Genomic DNA, 21,119 nt, shown 5'->3' with positions numbered 1-21,119 from the left:
GCAGGGGCTGCCGCAGCAGCAGCTCGGTGAGAGCCTTCCCAGCTCGCCGAGCCCCAGCACGTCCTGCCCACATCCAGCTCCCAGCGAGCCAAAGGCTGCCGCTGCTCACTGCCACTCCTGCCCTCTGACAGATCTCCTGCAGGAGGGTTTGATGGCTGTGATACACTTAAAACAGCCTCTTCCAGAGCTCCCGAGTCCCCCCCACCGACTCCTTTTCCACTAATGATCGTTTTGGATAGAGGCTTCTAAGTTCTGTGTGAGCAGAAGAAGGAGCCCTGAACACATGGATGCCAGCAGAATTTCAAAATGTGCTTTTCACTGCAAAAGGAAAGGTGCTGGAGCAGCTCAGGTCAGGAGCCAAACTAACAAAGAGGCAGTACCACCACAAGTGCTTGGGCAGCTTCTCTGCAGCCCTCCTACCTTCCTTTCCCAGCTCCTGCATTTTTCCAGCCTCAGAAGCACACTGCTAGCCAAAAGGCACCCACTGCAGCCACCTCTGTGTGGAAGCAGTAGGGAGCCTGTCCTGTCTCCACCTCACGCTGCTACCATGCCAGACCCAGCTGGCAGGTGGGAGAGCACAGGGGAAAAAACGGAACTCACTGACATGTACAAGAGCCCAGCAGCCAGTGTGTTGGTTTGTGGTGGGATTGTCCACACCAGGGAAATAATTCAAGTATGCAAGACCAAATTAGGGTTTTATAATCATCTTTGTTAGTGACACACTATATGACCTTGGGTAAGTCCCTCCATCCATCTTTAAAGACTCTCAGAGGAGAGCCACAAGACTTTAATTAGCAGCCCTAAAAGTGCTCGAGATAGTTTGTCTCTCTTCCAAAATAACCAACTGCAGATGAATTGGAACAATCTTATTTTCAAATTCTGCAAGCAACTGGGATCCAGGCTGCTCTCAGATCAGTCACTTCAACAACATAATCAAAGTTAAATGTGCCAGCTGTGCATGAAGGGTTTTAATATGCTGTACAGACTGGAAAACAGCTCAAAGAATCAATGTTATTTTTCCATGGCTGGGATGTCACTGTCGAGCAGCTGCATTATAATCATCTGCAATCAGCAAAATGCCTTTTTTTTAATCACTTTCTAGTCTTGGGGAACAGGGCTCATTTTTATTTCTGTCCTACTTAGGAAAACACCCTTGATCCCTAGACACCCACTGCCAAGGGATCAGGCAGCCACTACAGCAGCGTGCCCTGACCAGACCTGTGGATGCTCAAACCCCAAATAACCTGACAGCCTCCTCAGCTCTGACAGGAACTGCTCACACTGCTACCACCACTTCAAGAAACACTAAGTGCATTTCCACAAACCCAGCAAAAATCAGCTCCAGTTGCCTATTGTCACTGATCCAAGATGTGGGATGGTTCCAGATCAGTCCCTCCCTGTGGGAAACCTGAGCACAGCCCAGCATCCTTCTCTGCGAGCACCACCTCTGCACAAGCACATGGGTCACAGATGCCAGGTGAAGCAAGGGGGAAAGTCTCCTAACTCCATTCTTTATGAAAGACTGAACCCCTATTTGATATATTCTACATGTTAAATACTTATAAATACATTTTAACATTAAAATATACACCTGCTCTGGAGTACATGACAAAAAACAGGCTGACCACGCAGAAAGAGCTTTGCCCTAACTACCAAAATACTTTATAACCCTGTCCTCCTGTTCAGCATCCTGCAGGGCTCTGAGTACTTTTTAAATGAGCACTCACCATGGGGATCATTCCCAAAAAGCTCTGTCCCTCCTACCAGCTGCTCAGCAGTGGTGAGTGGAGCACTGGGATACAGCAAATTGCCAGAGGTGTCCAATATTTTAAGGGACATTATGCAAGACTGGTTGCTTTAGAGTGACAGTGATTGAGATGACAGCAAGCATATACAAATGCCAAGGATCCAGCTACTTCCACTGCAGCTGGAGCTGGTCCAGGACTAGGGAACAGCCATCAAATTCCCACTGCAGATGTAAAGATAAAACTTCCCCAAGCTCTTACAAAAACATTAGATCTCCAGCAAAAATCTCAACTGAGGTTTCCATTCTACCACCCTTCCCAGGCTAAACTATTATTTTGGACTGCAATATAAATTGTTTGAGAGCTTCAATCCGAGCTCAAGATCTGAAGAAATATGCAGCTGCTTTGAGCACTTCCCAGCTCCTGGTAAAGGACAATTTTCCTTACATGGTACCAGCAGTCCCCATTCCTGACAAAGCCATGTGGCTGAAGGCATGTGCATCTCAGTTCTTCCACTGCCTACGGAAATATCCTCCAGCATCTACCACGAGGCTGTACAAGTCTGTACAACCCTTTAACTCCCTCCTTGGTGCATCCATCCTCTGAACTCTGAGTAATCAACTGCTCAAGGCACTAGATCTGTGCTCCCAGCCCTGAGAAGCATCTTGTGCACTTTTAAAATGAAAGCTCTGATGCAGAGAGGTGAAGCTGAACCACCTCCCACAGCACACAAGCAGCAGCTGCCTTCCCACAGCCCGTCTGCACTCCCAGCTCCACGGACAGCCACAGAGCTCTCCTGCCACAATGCTTTAGCCACTACCAAGAGACAACACCACATCACAGACTGAGAGTAAGAAAAACACCAATGCCAAAGCCAAGCCAACAATCTTTTGGTGATGAAACAAGAAGCCAGGTTGCAGCTCAACTGAATGAGTAATTTCAGGAAAGTTCAACATTTTTTGTTTAGTCCATCCTCCTTCAAAATGATCTAAAGATTCAGATTTAGAATACAGCTTAATAATTCCTGCAGGCCAGAAGATTTTTGCTAAATCCCAAGGCATTCTTCTTCTCCAGTTTCTTCCTTTTCCACTTAGAATAGACTTCAGTTTGTTTTTGCAGACCTGCAAGCAGCAGCTCCTTTTAATGCCAGTGACTAACATCCTTCCTTCAAATCTCTGCCAAACCTCCTGTCTGCCAGATCTGAGGTGACTTTGGCCTTGTTTTCTGCTTAACTAGGTTGCACATTCTCAAGACAAGCACTCTCAAGTCCATTTGCTAAAGGTGTGATGTTGCCATGTTGCTGGAATGAAACACTGTAATTATGCTTTATAGGTTTTTTTAACTGTTTGTTTCTGTTGTGTAATGCATTTCTTGTATTTTTCCATCAGAAGTTTCTTAGTAGATGCTAAAAAACAGACCAAAAGAAATCAAACTCAACAGCCTACGCTGCTGCCATTTCAGACAGGCAGTTTAGAGGAAGAACCAGGAGAAAATTACCAGATGGAAAAAAAACCCCAAAAAATAGGTTTGGGTTTGGTTTTTTTTTACAGTCTCCTGCAAAGGGAGACATACAATTGCTTGACCACAGCACAGTAACAGCCTCTGCAAATGCTATTTTGGAAGATAAAAATCACTCTCTGATGCTGGTTAAACGTGGGCAAGAATACACGCACTGCGCCCCCAAACTGGGAACCAGACACCTGCCATAGTGACCAGCCTAGGGGCTGCATGGCTTAGGAGGAAAATACCTGGATGTCTATAAGGGAAAAAACAAAACTAACACACACTGAGGAGGCCTAGTTAAGAGAGGGTCAGAAAATGGATGTATCAGAACTCACACAGGTATCCAGAACTCACACAGGTATCCAGACTCCAAAGCACCTCACAACTCTTCCACCCAAGGCAGGGAAGTGCTAAATATGTCAATTCAGCCTGTTAAACAGTGCTCCTTACAGGAAACACAGAGCTGTGTTTCTTCCCTACTTCCCAACATTCAACTGTGCCACATTATTTCAACGTTACATAAACAAGGGTTCAAATATATAAGCTTGAGCAAAGCACAAATGGCTTCCAATCACAGGATGCATCAGTGGACCCATCCTCTGAGCCCTTGCTAAAGGACACTCCTGCTGTGAGAGGCACACACAGGTCACAGCCCTGGTGACACAGTTCTTGCTGCTGGACTGTGATCTGTACCAGGAAAGGCAAGGCCTGACACCAGTGTGGCCCTCCTGGCTGTCCCTGAAGTGCCAGCACAGCCTAGGACTGTGTTTGTTCAGCACTGGGGTCTCGCTCACAAGGAATTCTCTCCATTAAGAATCTTCTTAAATCAGTTGTGGAGAATTTCCTGCTTCCTAAACAAGCCATTTCCATGTGGAATTCAGGGCTATGTGTGCACTTCAACTGGTGTTGCTCCTTTTTTTCCATCTCTGCACTGCCACAATCCCTGAGGAAATATTCCTTCCTTTCTTCTTATGAATACTCATGTCCAATTCACAGGTTTCTGCTGCTCTAATATTTGGCAGCCAACTGCATCCCACCAAAAGAGTAGATTTACACACTAATAAGGTCACTAGTTAAAAATATGACCCCTTCACGGACACACAATGATCAAGCGAGTGTGTCTGGGATCAGTGATGAAAATTAAATAGCCATTAACTATATGGAAGAAAGCTGTCTCCTCTTATCACCTACTATTTCAAGAATAGCACATTACATGCAACTTGATGCATTTAACCAGGCCATTTTACAAGGAGGTATGCACAGTATATCTGACCCTCTGTAAATAAAATCCCTTATGAGAGTCCAACATTTGGCATGGGAGGTCCATCACAGTGACAAACAGCTGCCACGTGAAATTTGATGGAGTAAATCCCCCTTAGTATCATTTCAAGGTATTTGTGGGGTTAAAAAAAAATAAATTCAATTTTATTCATCTGCACAGATGAATAAAAGTTTCTTCTAAGAATCAGGGCACTTTTATAATAATGCCTTCCCCTATGTCACTTCATTCATATACAACATGACAGAGATTTGCTGTTGCTGTATTTCATTTCCTTCTTGAATTTAATTTCCTTCTTGGATTTCACTGGTGTCATTCCAATGGTCAAACTGCATCTTCCAAGGAAACCAAGGCCACTGCTTTGGAGCGGATGGAAAAGATCCATTCTCACAGGCTGGTTTGTACTAAAAATACCAGCAGGAACAGAGAAGTACAGGCTCCCCACGAGAATCTGTTTCCCTGCCTGGCCATTCCACTGGAATCCCTGGGATATTTCCCATATGAGGCCAAGAGCACAAATCAGCATGAGCACAACTTCAACCTGTCTTTTAAAGAAACCTGTTAGAGGATCAGAGGACGGTTATGAGCAAACAACTGAAAATACACACTCATCCCAAGAGCCACTTAATACTGGCACACTATTGGTACTGCTTTAGAGAGAAAAAATCATTACATGCAGGTGGCTTCAGTCTTCTTTGTATGTTCTGTCATATATGGAATTGCCTTTGGATAAAATGGTTAAGAGGAACAGAGAGGATACCAGCTCAGGTAACCAAGGGTTTGCTAAACTGGAACTTATGGCTCTGAACTGAGTAAAAATGTGCACCCCGGAGGCCAAGCTGAGTGACACCTGGGCAGGTGCTCCAGGGTATAAACACATTCTGCAGCTAACACCACAAGCTGTGTTTGAGGATGTGAAAGACCAGGTTCAGCTGGTTTTACAAAAACATCCTCAGTCTGCTGGTAACAGACAACTGGAGGAACTCAGTGCTGCCCGCTACAGACTCCTCAGATTAGCACTTCTTAAAAATTAATAAAATGGTTTATTTTATATATACATATGTTCCAAAAAAATTTATACAGTTAAAATATCAAATTAGTGATCTGGTAACAATACTGTTCAAAATAATCTCTTTTGTATGAACATTAAAATACACGTTTTTAAAAGCGTTTCCTTTTAGTGCTTCCAAAGCACAGCGTGTGCCAAGGCCACCTGAAGAATCTCCGTCCTCCTCACAGGATGAAAGAGAACTGAAGTCGGGGACCTGGGAAGCCTCAGGTGCACTTTCATAATGTCTGCAGACAAAACAGAAGAGAGTCTGAGGTAGATTGTTTAGTGACCATCAGGTGGTAACAGTCACAGGGCTGTCTTTAGCTTTCATTAACACAATAGCAGTTTCTTTACTCTCAATCTACACTGAATCTCAAGTTTAAAGGCATGGCTAGCAGTTCTTGGGAACAAGACCCTTGTCTCTGTGGTGGTAACATGCAATTTTACCAGTGCAGGTGTTTCTGGGAGGGTTTTTTTGGGAACACACGGGCTCTCTCCACGATGCAGACAGTGTGTGCATTTGACAGTGCCCCATTTTAGTGCAACCTGCTGCCTACAGCACGTAAATGTCTAATGACAGCGTTCAAATGAGTAAATTCTCATCACCTGCAGGAGGGGCAGCAATTTTCTTCCGCCTGTTGAGCAAAGAGCACCCTCCACAGGAAAAAGCCACACCTTTCATAGCAAATCCTTAAGGTTATAGCCCAGCTTCTGCCGAATCAGGCTCTTAAAGTTAAAGCTCCACTGCTTCTTCTCAGACTGTGACAGTAAAATCACTTGACTGCCGAGATGGTGAGCGCAGCAGCTACGTCCTCTTCCACTCTTCTGTGGCACAGCAAACTCATTCCTGGTCCGCATTCGTCTGGCTGGTACATTATTATCTGCTGTTGACATGATTAACTCTGTTGGGTGGGCTGGTGAAATCTAGTTCTTCTAGTATTCTCTCTAAGTGTTGTATTAAGACCCGTTTTTTAAACCTACAGAAGAGAGGGAGAGCAATATAAATTTCTTCTTCCAGAGATACAGTTAAACAACTCAAGAATATTCAGCCATGACAAATCATATTACCAGAGGCTCTCTGTTTCCAGTAGGGAAGAGCTTATTTCTAGCATTAGAATGGCTAGAAAATTTAATTTAATACATCTGTCCCTCCCCAACCCACTCATATTTTGAGTTGGTTTTCAACAGCAACCTGTTATCAAATTCATAATTAAGCTTCAAGTAAAGACCATTTGCTACATAAAAATGTAACAGTAGTTTGACCACTAAATTATAATTTAAATATGTCAAAACAGAAAATCAAAATACTAGCACTGATAAAGTTTATAATTTACTACTATGATCTAAATTCATATTTAATTTATGACTCCAAGTCATCTCTATCTATACAAACCTTGCTGCTTCCTTGATAGCAAATTCAATGAAATACTTCTGAATTTCCATAGGTCCTTGCACCTCTTCAAGAAGAGAAAATATTTTTTCATAATCTAAAAAAGAGATAAAAATTCAACCATGTATTAAAAATGAATGTTGCAGATGCAATTTCAGAAATCTTTTGGCTCAAGAGCCAAAAAGAAAAAACAAAGCCCAGTTTTATGTATCTCTGTATAATAAAACACATGAGGCAAGAAAAACACCTGCATTAGCTTTGAGAGCAGGACACAGGTGACAGAATAATTTCAAGTAATACTGATGGTCTGGGAATTCAAATGTGGCACCAAAGATTAAGGTTCTCTTTAAAGAGCAGCAGGTAGGAACATTTATTCTCAGAAAATCCTGGCTGGGTAGAGAAGCCTCCTGTTTCCATGATCACAGTTAACATGCACAGGGCCACCAAACCCTGATCTGGCCTGGAGCCATCATTTCTGAACACAGAAGTTCGCCATTATGATCTCCATAAAGAATAATAAATTATTATTTATTTATTTATTATTATTATAAAGAATAAAAAATTATCAACCTTTAGTGTGAGCACAACACAACTGTCCCATTGGTACAAGGTAAATATGTCCATTGCCAAAGAATAAACTAGACATATTAAATTGGAAAAAAAATTTAAACCAGCACTGTTTCACTATTTCCCATAATTGACCCCAGTATGAATACATTTATGCTGCTGTGACCAAGAGTCAGCTCAGAGTGATGCAGCAGGCAGAGGGAGCATAAATGGTCAGACCTCTGAACAGATGTACATATTCAAGTCATAACAATTTAGCTTCTTTCTTTGATGACTTTTTTTGCTTGAATTATATAGCAAAACAGGTGACTCACACTGAACACACTGCTTTACTGTACATCACCATTTACTAGGCATGAATTTGGTATAAAATTGGATGAGCCCCCTTTGCAGAATGTCACTTTTAGTCTTCAGTTCTTAAGAGTTTGCAACTCTTAGTGTTTCATCACTGATTAGTCTGACGAAATTTTTTTTAAAAATCACTCTGCTAGAAACTGTTACTATTCCCTTTCATGCATATTCCAAGATGCACTCTTACAGAGATGTGCCTTTGCCCTGCAAAGGGAGTTTTGATGGACACAGAACAACAAGTACACTTTGTGTACACAGTAGCAGTGCAGCCCAAGGCAGAGTATTCAGTCTCATTAGATCACAGGTAACACAACCAAAACCTCTGAAAGATGCTGCTTTCACAGGGCACCTTACACCAGTTAACCTGTCTTCAAGGGCAAACAGGCTGACTTGGCACACAACCTCCCAAGCACAAGTCTAAACTTAACTCACCTGCCCAGCACTTCCTCCTTTTTTTGCCCCCTCATTTAGAGCAACCAGAAATTATTCAAAATCTGAAGCTGTGTGTATATTGAAAATAGCTCCTTCCTTCCAGGAGAAGTCTTCTCTCTCACACCACATATAATATGTACTACTGAAATAAACAAACCCAAATAACTTACTTCTTCCAGGTTTGCGAACCTCTTTCATCACTTTAATTTTGATGTCAGCATTGCTTCCCTCCAGCATGGTAGGTGTTATTTTAAAGGAATTTGGCACAGATTCAGAAGTAGATTCCATGGCCCGCTTTTGGTCATCTCCGCTCACACTGTAATTCAGAGACCCTCGAACAAGTGCGTTGGTACCAGGTTTATGATCCAGCCCATCTTCACTTAAACAATTGAATTCAACAGGTAAGGAGTCTAAGTCGTTGGGTAACATCTCATCCTCTCCCACTGCAGATGGAACCACAGGAGCCATTTGCACAGGTAAGCCATCAATTTGCTTCTCTGCTGACTGACAATTTTCTGCTTTCTTCTCTCCATTGCCATCTTGGATAACACTGTTATTGGCATCTACAAGTGAGAAACACATATCTTACTGGTTTGTAAGTGCAGCATCAAAAGAACCAAAGTGAAGTAATTCTGTATCCTTTTTGTTTGATGTGCTGTGTAGCAATCTGACAGCGCTGGACAACACTCCAATACTTTTATTCAACTGTGGATGTGACCAAGGGAATACCTCCCCTTTGGATTTACATCTCCTATCACTGTTGTGAAGTCACCGTGTTCTCTATTCCTAGTGCAATGTCATGACTCCTAAGTAAACTCATGTCTTCCTTCTCCTCCCCAAACCCAGCTAATGAAGTTTTCTTCTGACTCCAATCGCTGCAATAGGTGGGTATGGAAATTCCTATTCGTGGGAAATTAAACAACTATATTTTAACTTTCCCCCTTCACCACAGAATACACAAAGAAAAAGTAAAAGCTGATCTGAGAAACTTGCTATCTCCAAACAGTTGGGTTTTTTTTTATTCCAGATTTCATTAGCTGTAGCAGCAGCCTGTTTATCTAGGCCAACAAAAGAAACCCACTCCTACGTAACAGCAAGCACAGACACGCTTGGCAGAACTTTTTCCCTTCCTCCCCAGATCCCCCCAGGACCTGAGCTGCTGTAGCACAGCTCAGTATACCTTTATTTGCTGGGACACCCTTGAGGCCCAGGTAGGAGGGGGAGCCAGGAGCAGCGGGTGGCCCCTTGCCGCCCACATGGTTGGTGACGACGGGTGGTGACTGCGGCCGCCGCAGCAGGGGGGACATGCTGCGCCGCCTCTTCAGCGACGCCGGCGTGTTGGGCTCCCCGGGACGCTTGATCTTGTTCTGGGGCCCAGCCACAAACTCGTCAGCTTCATCTATCATCATACCCTGAAAAGGAAGTAATAATTTAAGTAGCAGTACAAAACGGCAACTGTTTCACCAATCCACTGATGAGTTGAGTCCCTCTGTGTTCAGACTCAAGTGGCTTTCAGAACACTTGACAGCTCTCAGAACAGAGATATCCAATGTAACCAGAGAGCCCAGTGCCACTCTGTAAACCAGCACAAATCAATACACATTCCTCTTGGACCACATGGGAGACATCCCTCCTTTCCACAGGCTGCACAGGTTAGCAATATATTGTAGTTGTGGGGCAGAAATTCAACTCACAAATTATTTCAAGTTGCATTAAACATAAAGGCACAGCAGGCACCAAGGCTCCTCCTACCTTCTTGTCCTGTTTAAATGGATTGCCAAATGTATGGAGTCTTTTTGGTTGATCTGGGTCAATTTCCCGAAGAGGTGAAGGCATCATTTTCAGGTATTCCTGGTAATTTCCCATCTGAGCAACAGGAACACTATGAAGGCAGTCTGCAATAGAAAAGGGATCTTGATTTCGTCCTAAAATTAAGGTAATAAAAACTTCACACCTCAACTTCAAGTGTTAGCATTTAAGAACTAGAACTAATTATTTCTTTTGACTACAGAGGAGGAGCTCAAGACTACAATTGTGGAAATAAGCCTGGCAAGAGCTGAGCTTGATTGGCAGAAGAATAAAAAGTAAGCAAGTTTAATTTCTATGCCGACAATTCCATCTTTAGACCACCAGCATCTCAAAAAAAATAAAGAGAGCTCCTCTCTGCCTTAAGCACCCATCACTTTGTAACATGTCTACTGAACCCTGGTGAATGTGAAAGCTCTCCCATAAAACTTATTTTTAAATTTCAAAGCATGACAATTTGCATGACAGAAGGCAAAGATTTCCCTCCTTCCCCTTCAGAGTAAAGAAAAGGACATTGTCTGACTCGGCAAGAGATGCAATGGCCATTTCTGCTCCCACAACAGAGACAGAAACCACTACCTTAAGCAAATAACAAAAATAGCTGTATTCTCTTCAAACTATTAATGAACTGACTCCTTACCTTCATCCTGCCCCAAGATAAGCCTGTGTGTTTTCAGAAGATTGGTTCTCATTCTAGTTAGCTGGTCTAGAAGACTGCGACGAGGAATATCATATGCATTTCTGAATGCCTGTGGCTTCAAATCCTAGTTTTGTAACAAAATAAGTAACTTCCAGTTAATCCATCAGTTCTCATGCATGGAGAAATTCCACTATGAACTGTAATAACATTAATTTTTTTAAAATATTCATAAGTAACTTTAGAGCTTCATAACTGGCTACAAGCAGCTCAGTGGCTGTCTTTTCAACACCACCTTATGCAGCATTAGTGCTTTCAGCTCCATTAAGAGTAAGCACATTAATTCGTGGATGAACAACAATAGCTGTCTTTTGCAGATTGGCACTTAAAACACAGTAATTTTCATTTACTATTGTGGGGTTTTCAAACAGTGTCCCAAAATCAAGTGCAAAAAAATTGCATTTACTCTTCTCCCTCTTTTTGTCTATGCTGTACTCATCACAGTTCAGTGAAGGTACTTCCTTCTACACTAAGTCCATAAAAATTACATTTAAAACAGATGAGGATTAACTGCACAGTCATGCAAGATCATAGTGCTGTTTACCTTGTTTAAAAGTCCTATGTGGAATCCAGCAAATTCTTTAACATTCATTTCTGACAGTCTCAGAGGAGATTCCCCAGTGATCCCTTGCAGCAGTTGTTTAAAATCCCTACTGTGTACCAAGGAGAGGCCACTGGAGTGATTTTTCACTTTTATTCCAATTTCTTGTGGAACTTTCTTACCCACTGAACCTATTATCCGTTCCGATTCTATTTTTGTCTAAAATGGAATCACACCGTGAGTTAAAGAATCAGCAGGCATTGCACATTTCCAGTACAAAAAACACACAGTACATTAGCAGACTAAAACTACAAATTTAGTTCCCTACTACCTACCCAGGGATATATTTGATTTCATAGATTAGATCTCAAGCATAAAGAAATCCTAATGTGCTAGCATATGGAAAAATATTTAGCCAGTGTATCTAAATTTATATGCCAGTAGGAGGTCTGTGAATATCCCTGATTTTGCTGCAAGTCTGTGACTCTCATGTCCCTGAAGAACCAACTTTAAAGGGAAAGAAAAAAACAAAATGGAAGGTAGGATGCCTTAGGTTACAATACAGTTGCATCTAAAACAACAGTATTATTCAGATATAGTAATATAATTTCAGTTTATTTTTGAAGCAACCTATGAACTGCCCTGTATGTTTGTAACAATATCAGGGAGAAAAGTTGCAAAAGAAATTTGTTTCATGAGTACATTTCTAAAAATGTATCACTTCTCCAAATAGCACAGATTTCTTATTACAGCTACAGAGAATTTTACTGTATTAAGCTCTAACTGTATTTGGAGTTAAGGTTTTTTTAACCCACTAGCAATACCTCCAAAGAAAAAAAAAAATTTTTACAAACCCCACCCAACCAACCAAAACCCAAAACCCACTGTGATTGCAAGCCACTTCCCCCAGATCTCCTCCTGTGCAGAGTTTGCTTCATTATCTGTGGGAAACTGAATTTAAGGACAGCAGGAGCACAGCAGAATTCTGGAATTGCCTGTGCCTATAGAGGAGCTTATAATGCATTCCACACATTCAAACTGTTCCACGTGCTGAGAACGTCTGTGAGAGCCACAGCAGCCATCTCGAGTCATTCCAACACCACAGTGCAGATAAATCATATGAATTTGCATATCATTAGATTACCAAAATACCACAGGAAGTTTTATGTCTAGTAGATGCTCAGTCATTCAGAGGCTTTGGGATCTATTTTGTGCATTCTTTAAGGCGGAGGATTTTTTCTTTGTAACTTTAAAGGCTGCACTGCTTCCCCACTGCCCTCTAGATATCGAACTGTTTTAAGAGCCCCTCATGCTAAGGAGGAAGAACTTCCAGGCCCTTACACCTGGAATGGCAGTCTTGGCAAAGAGAAAAGATATTTAGGACTATTTCCCACCAGGTCACAATTAACACACAGAAAGACTGACCTGAAGGAAACAGGAAGCTCAGACATAAAGCTTGAACTGGGATTTTACTCCCCACAGACAAGAACACACTTTTTTTTTTTTTTTTTAAATAGACATTGCCAAGGGACACATGGAAATAAACATGAGACTGAAAGCAAGCCTCTGACTTCAGCTGTGAAGAACAATGGCAAGAGCAGCCATAAACCCAATTAATGATTATCTTTGGAGTTTGAAATCTAGCAGATATTTGAAGTAGAGCTGAAGAGGTTTCATTTACATTCCTCTCCACCACTTACAGAAGGCACAATCACTGGCTACAGAACCATACTAGATTCATCCACATTTGCAGTGGCAATGCTCACCAATCTTCAATTATAATATATGCTGCACACCCATATGAACTCCCACAGGGATTAACTGCTTTATAATGAGATTACCACAAACTAAATAATCAACGCACTTCTAATTGCAAAGGTTTCATCAATACTACCTGTTGGCTGAGTTTTTTAAGGTAAGAGATAACACTGTAACTAAGTCCACAATCTAAATTATCTGATATCAGATTTGGAGCTCCCATCATCCTTAGGGCTTTCTTTAATGGCTATAAGGAAAACAAAATACACAATAGTAAGAGAATAAGTATTTAAAAAAGAAATTTATAAGCTCAATTATAGGAAGCTAAGGCACATAGATTAGTGCTCTAGCTTTTCCACTTTTGGCCACTAAAATTCAAGTCTATTCAGATAACATGTGACATGAGTTTGGTGTCTAACTAGCTCACAATGGACATTATGCCACATCACCAAGACACCACACAGCGTGGTGCCACTGGCAATTTCCACTCAAAGGCTCAGGTCCAGAATAGCCGGGATGATGCAAGTCCATATTGAGGTGCATTGTCCAAGCTACACATAAAAGGTGACACAGTGCCTCCCTCCACCCTTCATTTGGCCCAGTCAATATCAGCTTCCCAAGTTCTAGGGCTTCACCCACATTAACAAACAACCTAATAATCTGCATTTTCCTTATCCAGTTACAAAAATAATGCCAAATTTGGCTTCTCTGAATGTTCTGAAGTAGTTCTGATCAAAATTCATTTAGTGTTTAATGATCAGAAAACACATTTATTAAAAACTTAATATCTGAACAGAGCTTCTACTACTCCTCAGTATTTCTACAGTTTTTTTTCGTTTATAAAAATGTTTGCTCTAGTCTACATACCTCTGAAAGGCAGAATGTTAAATACCTAAAATGCCATCATAATTATGTAAAAAATGTACTAGGAAGAGGTCACATCAGCCATTATATCCCAGAACATGAGATGAGAAGAGTAACATACCAGTAAGTAGTAAGGAGGCATTGTTTTTAAGTAGTTGTCAAAAGCCTGTCGCCACTTCAGATTTGGCTTAAGTTTGTGAACCTTAAACAAGTCATCTGCAACAAGGAAAACAACAAAAGAACGTGTCATTTATACAGTCCCAGACCTTCAGCATTGTCCAAAATCGTACGTGCCGGATTTCCCCCCGTTTTCTCCCCCCACCCATCTCCCAATGGGGCTTCCCCCCAAAAACTGCTCTTAACCTGAGGTGTGAAGGATTGGGAATCCCCAGTCCTAGCTGCAGTAGGCAATCCACAGCAAGTCCCCATTACAAGCAAACTTACAAGGTACACCAAACTTAAACACTGCACACAACTACCAGCAGCATGGAAGGTGCAACAGATCCACCTGTTAAAGAGTTTCACCTCCCTTGCCTCTCTCTTGCACATCAGGGAGTCCCTGTATCTGATTGAATCAAACAACATTAATTTGGTTCAATTTCCATTTTCAAACCAGCTTTCTTCTGTTCAACCTGTATGATGAATTCTGGTCTCCAGTAAAAGTATTCTTTGGCATCAAAGGGAAAGAATAAAAAAAGTCCCATCAGGAGGGAATCCTTCTGGCCAGCTTTGCTGGACTTGCTGCCAACAGCAGCAGCTGCACCCGAGAGAGAAGGGGTTACCTCCAGCCACAACACCTGCCTCACACCAGGGCAGCAAAGTCTCCCACAGACATAGACAAGAGACAGAAATCAGCTACAAAAACTGCTGTACTTTAAGAGAGGGGCAACCAGAGACTTCTTTCCTTTGGATACTGCTCTAGAAGCACTTTGCTCACTCCAGGTGTGCACCTGGCTCTTTCGGAATGGCCGAGGTAAAGTGTCGTCTATTTGCTGTGCACACTATGAACTGTGACTGTGGTCTCTACACCAAACACAGCAGCCTGCAATTAACCATTTGCAATTATGCATTACACACTGAAATAAAGGTTCTTCTTAGTAGGATTGTAGCTTGCTGGCAAAGTGAGGCTAATGGAAGGATATGCAGGTCTGGAGAAAGGGATGTCCAAAAATTAGCTGGGGCAGGAGACAGAGATGCACAGAAGAGGGTGTGCAAAAGACAGATGCAGCAAGGAAATAGTCTTCTCCACACTGAGTTTTCAGGAAGATATATTTGGAGAAAAAAATTTGACTTTCATAGTACTCTGCACAAATTGAACAGATGTTTTGATACTACTTCCCAAGTTCTCATAGACAAACCACACACAATTACAGGTATTTTCCAATCTAAATGAATTCTGGATTACACATAAAACCCATACTACAGATGCTACTTCTCTTCCCTGGCCTGAAGAAAGTGGGCTGGAGTTGGAAAGGACAAACCAGAATTCAATTTAAAATCTCAATATACTTCAAGCTTAGCACTATTATCCAAAAGAACCTGGGATGGTAATAATGACATATGGCAAATGTAAAATAACATCCATTCTTATCTCATACACCTATTACCTTTTTGCAGCAAAATGTAAGTTAAACTACACCCCTCTCAAAATTCAACATAAAAAAAGACAACTTAAAAAAAAGGAAGATGTTCAGTATTATAGTATGTCCTAATATTTTACAATCTATGAGTTGGTTGAGTACAGCTTGAACCTTAAACCCCCTTATCAGTACTTGGTCAGTATCTCACTTGCTGCACTGTGAGGCTGTACCAGTAAGAGCACACAGGCACTGTGACATGGCACAGCCACTCAGCTCAGCCAGCTGGGGTCCCAATCCACAGCACAGATGTACTCCAAGACATCAAATACAAAAGCACCTCCCTGATCTCTGCTATCCTAGGAAAAAATTCTCAAACCTATGCAGAGCTTCAGCTTTTTAAAATCAGTTTCTCCACAACACAAACTCACTGCAGGAACTGCTACCCTCCCAAAAGGGTGGTAAACACAACTACAAGTTTCAAAGAGAACTTCACCATGAGCATCTTACCTGTCTCTACCTCGAGAGTTTGAGACACACACTGTCAGGAGATTGCAACACAGGCACTGGAAAGGCACTTTCAGCCTTGGGCTGCACATGATGGTTTATACAAATAAGCAAACTAACAATAATCCAGTTAACTGTGTCTTTCACAGATTAAACCCCACACTTTTGCAGATAAAAACCAAAAAGTATTGAAAAAAATCCTTACATAATTTAGTTTTACTTCTACCTAATTATTTTCAGATACTAATTTATATATAGTCTACTTAATGCAGAATTCTTTTTACTTCTGAACTCAAGAGGGAGTTAAAAGCACTATACAATTGGGAACACAGTATTAAAAACCATTAGGAACAGGCTGCAAGCTGCAACAACTCCAGGGATCAGGTAAAACCACACAGACCAGTTAACTGAAAACTGTATTGCAAAGTCTTTTATACACTTCAGCTTAATGTACAAACCAACCACATTGTGACAAACAGGGCAACAATACACACTTTTAACACTCAGTACTAGAGAAGGGGGCTGGAGGCACCTTTTAAGATCAGTGAACAGTTAAAAAAAAGAGAGCATGTGAGAGGAGAGCGGGTATCTTAAGTAGTTCAGCTGGAGCCTGAATTTTAACAGTTCATGCACCATGTAACCCAAAGTAAAATTTAGAACTTTCTTTTCTTTTAAAATCACTACTCACATTAAATTCCACCTGAGCAAGTATACCACCACTCCCTGTTGACTCTTATCTGTAATTCCCCTACTTAGACACTCCCCAACTCTAGGTAGTAGATTCATGATTTTACATTCACAGAAAACAGTATCCTTTCTTGCAAACCATCTAGCCATAACCGAGGCACTGCAATGGAAAACAGCAGCCCTCATTATGTCAATTAGGAATTGTGTCACTGTTTCCTTATTGATACAAAACGTATCAAAATGTATTTGGCTGTCCCCCCCAGAGCCATAGCATGCTGTGTTCACACTGGTGAGAACATAGCCTTTAGTTTCCAAAATATAAAATCATTACTTGCAGGTTCTCACCGCCTGTAAAAGCATCAAAGGAAACTGTTCATGCTGCAGTCCTTCAGAGGCAGACATCTTCTAAAGGCTCATCCTGTTACATATTTACACCCAGAGAAAAAGGGTATTTAACCACCTTCCCAAGGCGTTTCCTGCATGGCTGCTTCACTGCTGCTTATGCTGACGCTCCCAATGAACAGTCACTCTACTGCCCAGCAGTGCTTGCCCTCCCACCCATGCAGCTAAAAGGAGACAAGGAAACATCAATGGCAAGGCAGAAGTATTTAGAAATATACCTCATCTTTACTTAGCTCTCCCTAAAACCTCTCCTTCAACTTCTGCTTGATGAACATGGCTGTACAAATGTTTTTAAACAGAACAGTACCTGAAGTACAACAGCTTTGCAACAATCCTTCAAGAGGAAATTTCTCTCATCTGTGGGCCAAGCATTCAGCACTGAAGCATGTCAGCATCTGCCCGCAGCAAGCTCTGCCTTCAGGAGCCTCCCACTGAACAGAAAGAACTGCACCCCACCTCCTCACTTCAGGGAGCAAACCACCACCAAGCTAGTCAGGCCTTCTCTCTAGCTTTCTGAAAGCAAACTGCAGCTGCTCATCCCACATTATCCACCACTGCTGGACATGGACCAGAGACCAGTGTTTTTGTCAGACAACCAAACACCATGCATGAGGCCATTAATACATGGACTGTGCAACTTCACTGTTCTATCTAGTCATATTAATTGTCTCCTTTCACTTACAAAGCTTCTGAATGCAAGCTCTGTAAGCCAAAAGCCAGAAGCTACAGCATTCCCAAATCGACTCTTGCAGAAACCAAGACATGAAATCACCAAAGCTATAGGATGTGATACAATTTACCTCCTTCAGCCACAGACCATTACAACTTGTTTCAGTTTGCTTGTATATCACCTGCAAGCTGCCTCACGACTATCTATCTTACCTGTTTTTAGAGCTTTCTTACACTATTTTTCAAAAAGAATTAAAACTTCACCTCCAGAGGAATGCAGGAGGGAAACAAAAATGCAAGCAAAAAATCCTTAAGCATCTTATTATCTGTTTGTAAGGTTGAACACATTTGATAATACAGTACAAATACACAATTGTAAAGCAGTTTTGTCTTCGCAAGTCACCAGAAGGAACAGAGGTAGATTATCCATGGTACTGTCCCAACCAATCCTCCAACACAATATTCTACCAGTAGGGCAGGAGCCACCACAGTGATGCACCAATATGGGAGGTAGTGGCTGAATGGAGCAGACTTCTCCTGGTCTTGGGAATTCTCACATCTCTGGGTGAGTGTAATGAAAAATTTGGTTTACACACTCAAATCATTCCTCTGTTGAACCACCAGTATCCACTAGCGTGTATGAAGGTAGACACAGGAGTGTTCCTACCTACCTACAGAGCCAAATACAGAGTCAGTATTGCTAAAAACATCTGCAAATAATTTACCAGGTATCCTGCTTATCATCTCACTCGTTTTCTGTACTGCTAAGTAGAAAAGGGCCCAGATCTACTTTTGTGTTGAAGGTATATTCCACAGAACTTAATTCTACCATGCCTTAGAGACCAAGGATAAACAAGGTCCTGGAAGGAAATCTGAAGGTAACACTGCATGTGTTTGTCTGAACAACATGGAATGCATGGGATTTGTGCCTTCAAGAAAACATCCGCTTTACAACTTAGGCAATGTGGAAGTTCTGCATTTTCCCTTGAAGAGCCTTCAGAAATACAAGAAATGGATTACCAGGTGAGTAAGCTGCAGAATAGCACTACACACACTTAAAAGTGCCTTTTGTCAAAGAGAAGGAAGAGCTTTACACCCCTGTAAAAAAAAGGCAGGGGGAAGACAAGAGCTACCAGGGAAGACACAGCAGAACTGCAAAGACGCAGCAGAACTGCAAATGTCAACATCAAAATGAACAGGGAAGTTAATTCAGGATCACTGATGGCTATTCAGATAGGGGATCTGCTGCAGTATTTCAGGAATCACAAAGTCGCCAAAAATCTCATCCTCCTTGCAAACTTTGAGACAATTGTCAGGCTACATAGATAACTATAAAAGACACATTATCAGCAAGCACAAGTTTATTCCTTTTTGGTTATGACCAGGATTATGAAAAAGCATTCCTGAATTATGTTGTGGTATTTTTTTCCTGTAACGGAATAGAAAAATCCTGTGTAAGACAGTATGACTCAATTGTCTTGGTCACTGTTCTTCTGGATCACTAAACACACCCACAAGACGAGAACAAAAAAGCCTTACAGCATCTGCAACTGAAAGGGTTAGTGGCACCCTGGAAACTCCTCTCTGCCGTTACCTTTATGCCAGATCCCTACCAACCACAATTACTGTGGAAGTTACACAGCACCTTTTCATATCATCTTTCCTTAGAAAACAATTTCATTGTGGGAGTAAAAAACAAAAACAAAACCAGGTCCTTTGGGCAGGAAAGAAATGCAGGCTGTTTCACTGCTCAATTCCTTCTTACTGCTCTAAACTGCATTAGGGAATTCCCTCTTCCCAACACCCGTGACAAACACTGCATCTCATCTTCCAGTAAAAAATAAGCTGCTACAAGAGCAACTGCAAAACCTGGATACACCACACCCTAAATGAGGGAAAAGAATGGAGGTTGAAGCTTACTCCAGGTTAAGGAAGAGGCTACGTGTCTAGGAGGTGAACAGCATCAAACATGCACTGGAAGCAGGTAGCTCTCCTCCTCTGCTGGAGAGAAAAAAAGGGAGAGGGGGTATGAAAATCCTCTCCTCCCAAAGTACGTTAAAAGAGTTTGCAACATTCTCTACTCTCTGATCTCCATTATTTTATAATGTCTCAAACTAAGGCAGAACACCAACCATTATTGTTTTGCTTTTTTTTTTTACTCTGAAGCAGCTGCACTGGCAGTCTAATGCAGATGTGTTACCTACCTAACAATGGAAGTAAAACAGGGTAGTTGTAAGGCATCACAAAGAGGTTTACACAGGTTAAAGTAGTGCTTGCTTTTAAATACCCAAACGGGTGGCCAAGTTCGCTGTATTTTCCACTGCTACTCACAAATACCTGGCAAAGAATAAGAGAGATCACTGTATTAGAATGAAGAATGTGAAGAATATCAAGCATGGGGCATTTAAAAATGCAAATCAATCTGAATCCAACTGAATTAAGACAGTAAATTACCAAGCACAGACAAATCTGAACACATCAGGGTTAGTATGGACTCACAATCTCCAGTCACAAAACTGAGACATGCAACATTTAGTGTACACCTAGTAAGTGTGGAAATGCTCTTCACAAGCATAATTTTTACTGCTTTACTGAAACTACTGTGAATTGATGCCCTGAAGAGTTTTTGAAATTATCTAAAATAGGTTAGGGGACATCTGTTGAAGGAATATTAAATAAACAAGCTATTTGAAATCAGTCTTCTGACTCAAAAATAGTACAACTAATGTTTACAACACTGATAAAAAGAAATGTAAAATGTTTTTAAGCATAGAAATTAAACAAAACAAACAACCACTCAAGAAGTATCTTGATTATGCCCAGTGCCAACATTATTAAAATTGACTTTACTTTTTTAAGTGCATATATATGAGGGTCTTAACCCTGAAAAGCAATACACGTAAACAATATTTCAACAGGATAAAAATGGTAGATGTTCTTGACTAAGGCAAGCAAAATAACCCACATCTAAGTCAAAAATAGTTTTCCTAGAAAAAATAAACCTTGCAGCAAATAGCAAGTGGTTTTCCTCTGTTTTTTCAGGGCATAAGGAACCGGGTTTGTTACACGGTTTCTATGACAATGAACCTATTTCTCTGATTTTTAAGGGTCTGATGTGTAGCTGGAAGAAGAAAAGCAGTTTTTGAAAAACAGCAGAGTAATTTTAGTAACTCAGGCAAATAATGTACCTATGAATGTTTAAAGGCCATTTTTGAAATTAGTTTGTTTTTTTAATTAATTTTTATTCTGAATATGCATGTCATATTTTCAACTAAGTTATAATACTTACTAGG

The 21,119-nt window shown here is 41.3% G+C and overlaps 1 protein-coding gene across 30 annotated transcripts in view; it reads right to left on the bottom strand.

Moving 5' to 3' along the window:
* Nucleotides 1–5,550: 5,550 nt before the first annotated feature.
* LOC111928629 (integrator complex subunit 6-like) overlaps nucleotides 5,551–21,119 on the bottom strand; it is a 50,785-nt gene continuing 35,216 nt past the window's right edge. For 8 of the 30 annotated variants that reach the window (XM_086851072.1, XM_086851073.1, XM_086851074.1 and 5 more), the window contains 10 exons: nucleotides 20,031–20,163; nucleotides 14,106–14,200; nucleotides 13,257–13,367; nucleotides 11,366–11,581; nucleotides 10,765–10,888; nucleotides 10,071–10,213; nucleotides 9,499–9,730; nucleotides 8,489–8,881; nucleotides 6,972–7,065; nucleotides 5,551–6,555 (listed from right to left, as the gene is read on the bottom strand). In XM_086851072.1, coding sequence (XP_086707198.1) covers nucleotides 6,456–6,555; nucleotides 6,972–7,065; nucleotides 8,489–8,881; nucleotides 9,499–9,730; nucleotides 10,071–10,213; nucleotides 10,765–10,888; nucleotides 11,366–11,581; nucleotides 13,257–13,367; nucleotides 14,106–14,200; nucleotides 20,031–20,163 — 1,641 coding nt within the window. In that variant the 3' untranslated portion in view covers nucleotides 5,551–6,455. The remainder of the gene's footprint in view (nucleotides 6,556–6,971; nucleotides 7,066–8,488; nucleotides 8,882–9,498; nucleotides 9,731–10,070; nucleotides 10,214–10,764; nucleotides 10,889–11,365; nucleotides 11,582–13,256; nucleotides 13,368–14,105; nucleotides 14,201–20,030; nucleotides 20,164–21,119) is intronic. The other 22 variants (XR_015276543.1, XR_015276541.1, XR_015276538.1 and 19 more) reach the window with 5 other exon arrangements.

Source organism: Cyanistes caeruleus, chromosome 14 (genome assembly GCF_971803275.1).
Source record: "Cyanistes caeruleus chromosome 14, bCyaCae1.hap1.1, whole genome shotgun sequence".
NCBI lineage: Eukaryota > Metazoa > Chordata > Aves > Passeriformes > Paridae > Cyanistes > Cyanistes caeruleus.
The sequence above is the reverse complement of the archived record's forward strand: the minus strand, read 5'-3'. Positions and strand labels throughout refer to the sequence as shown.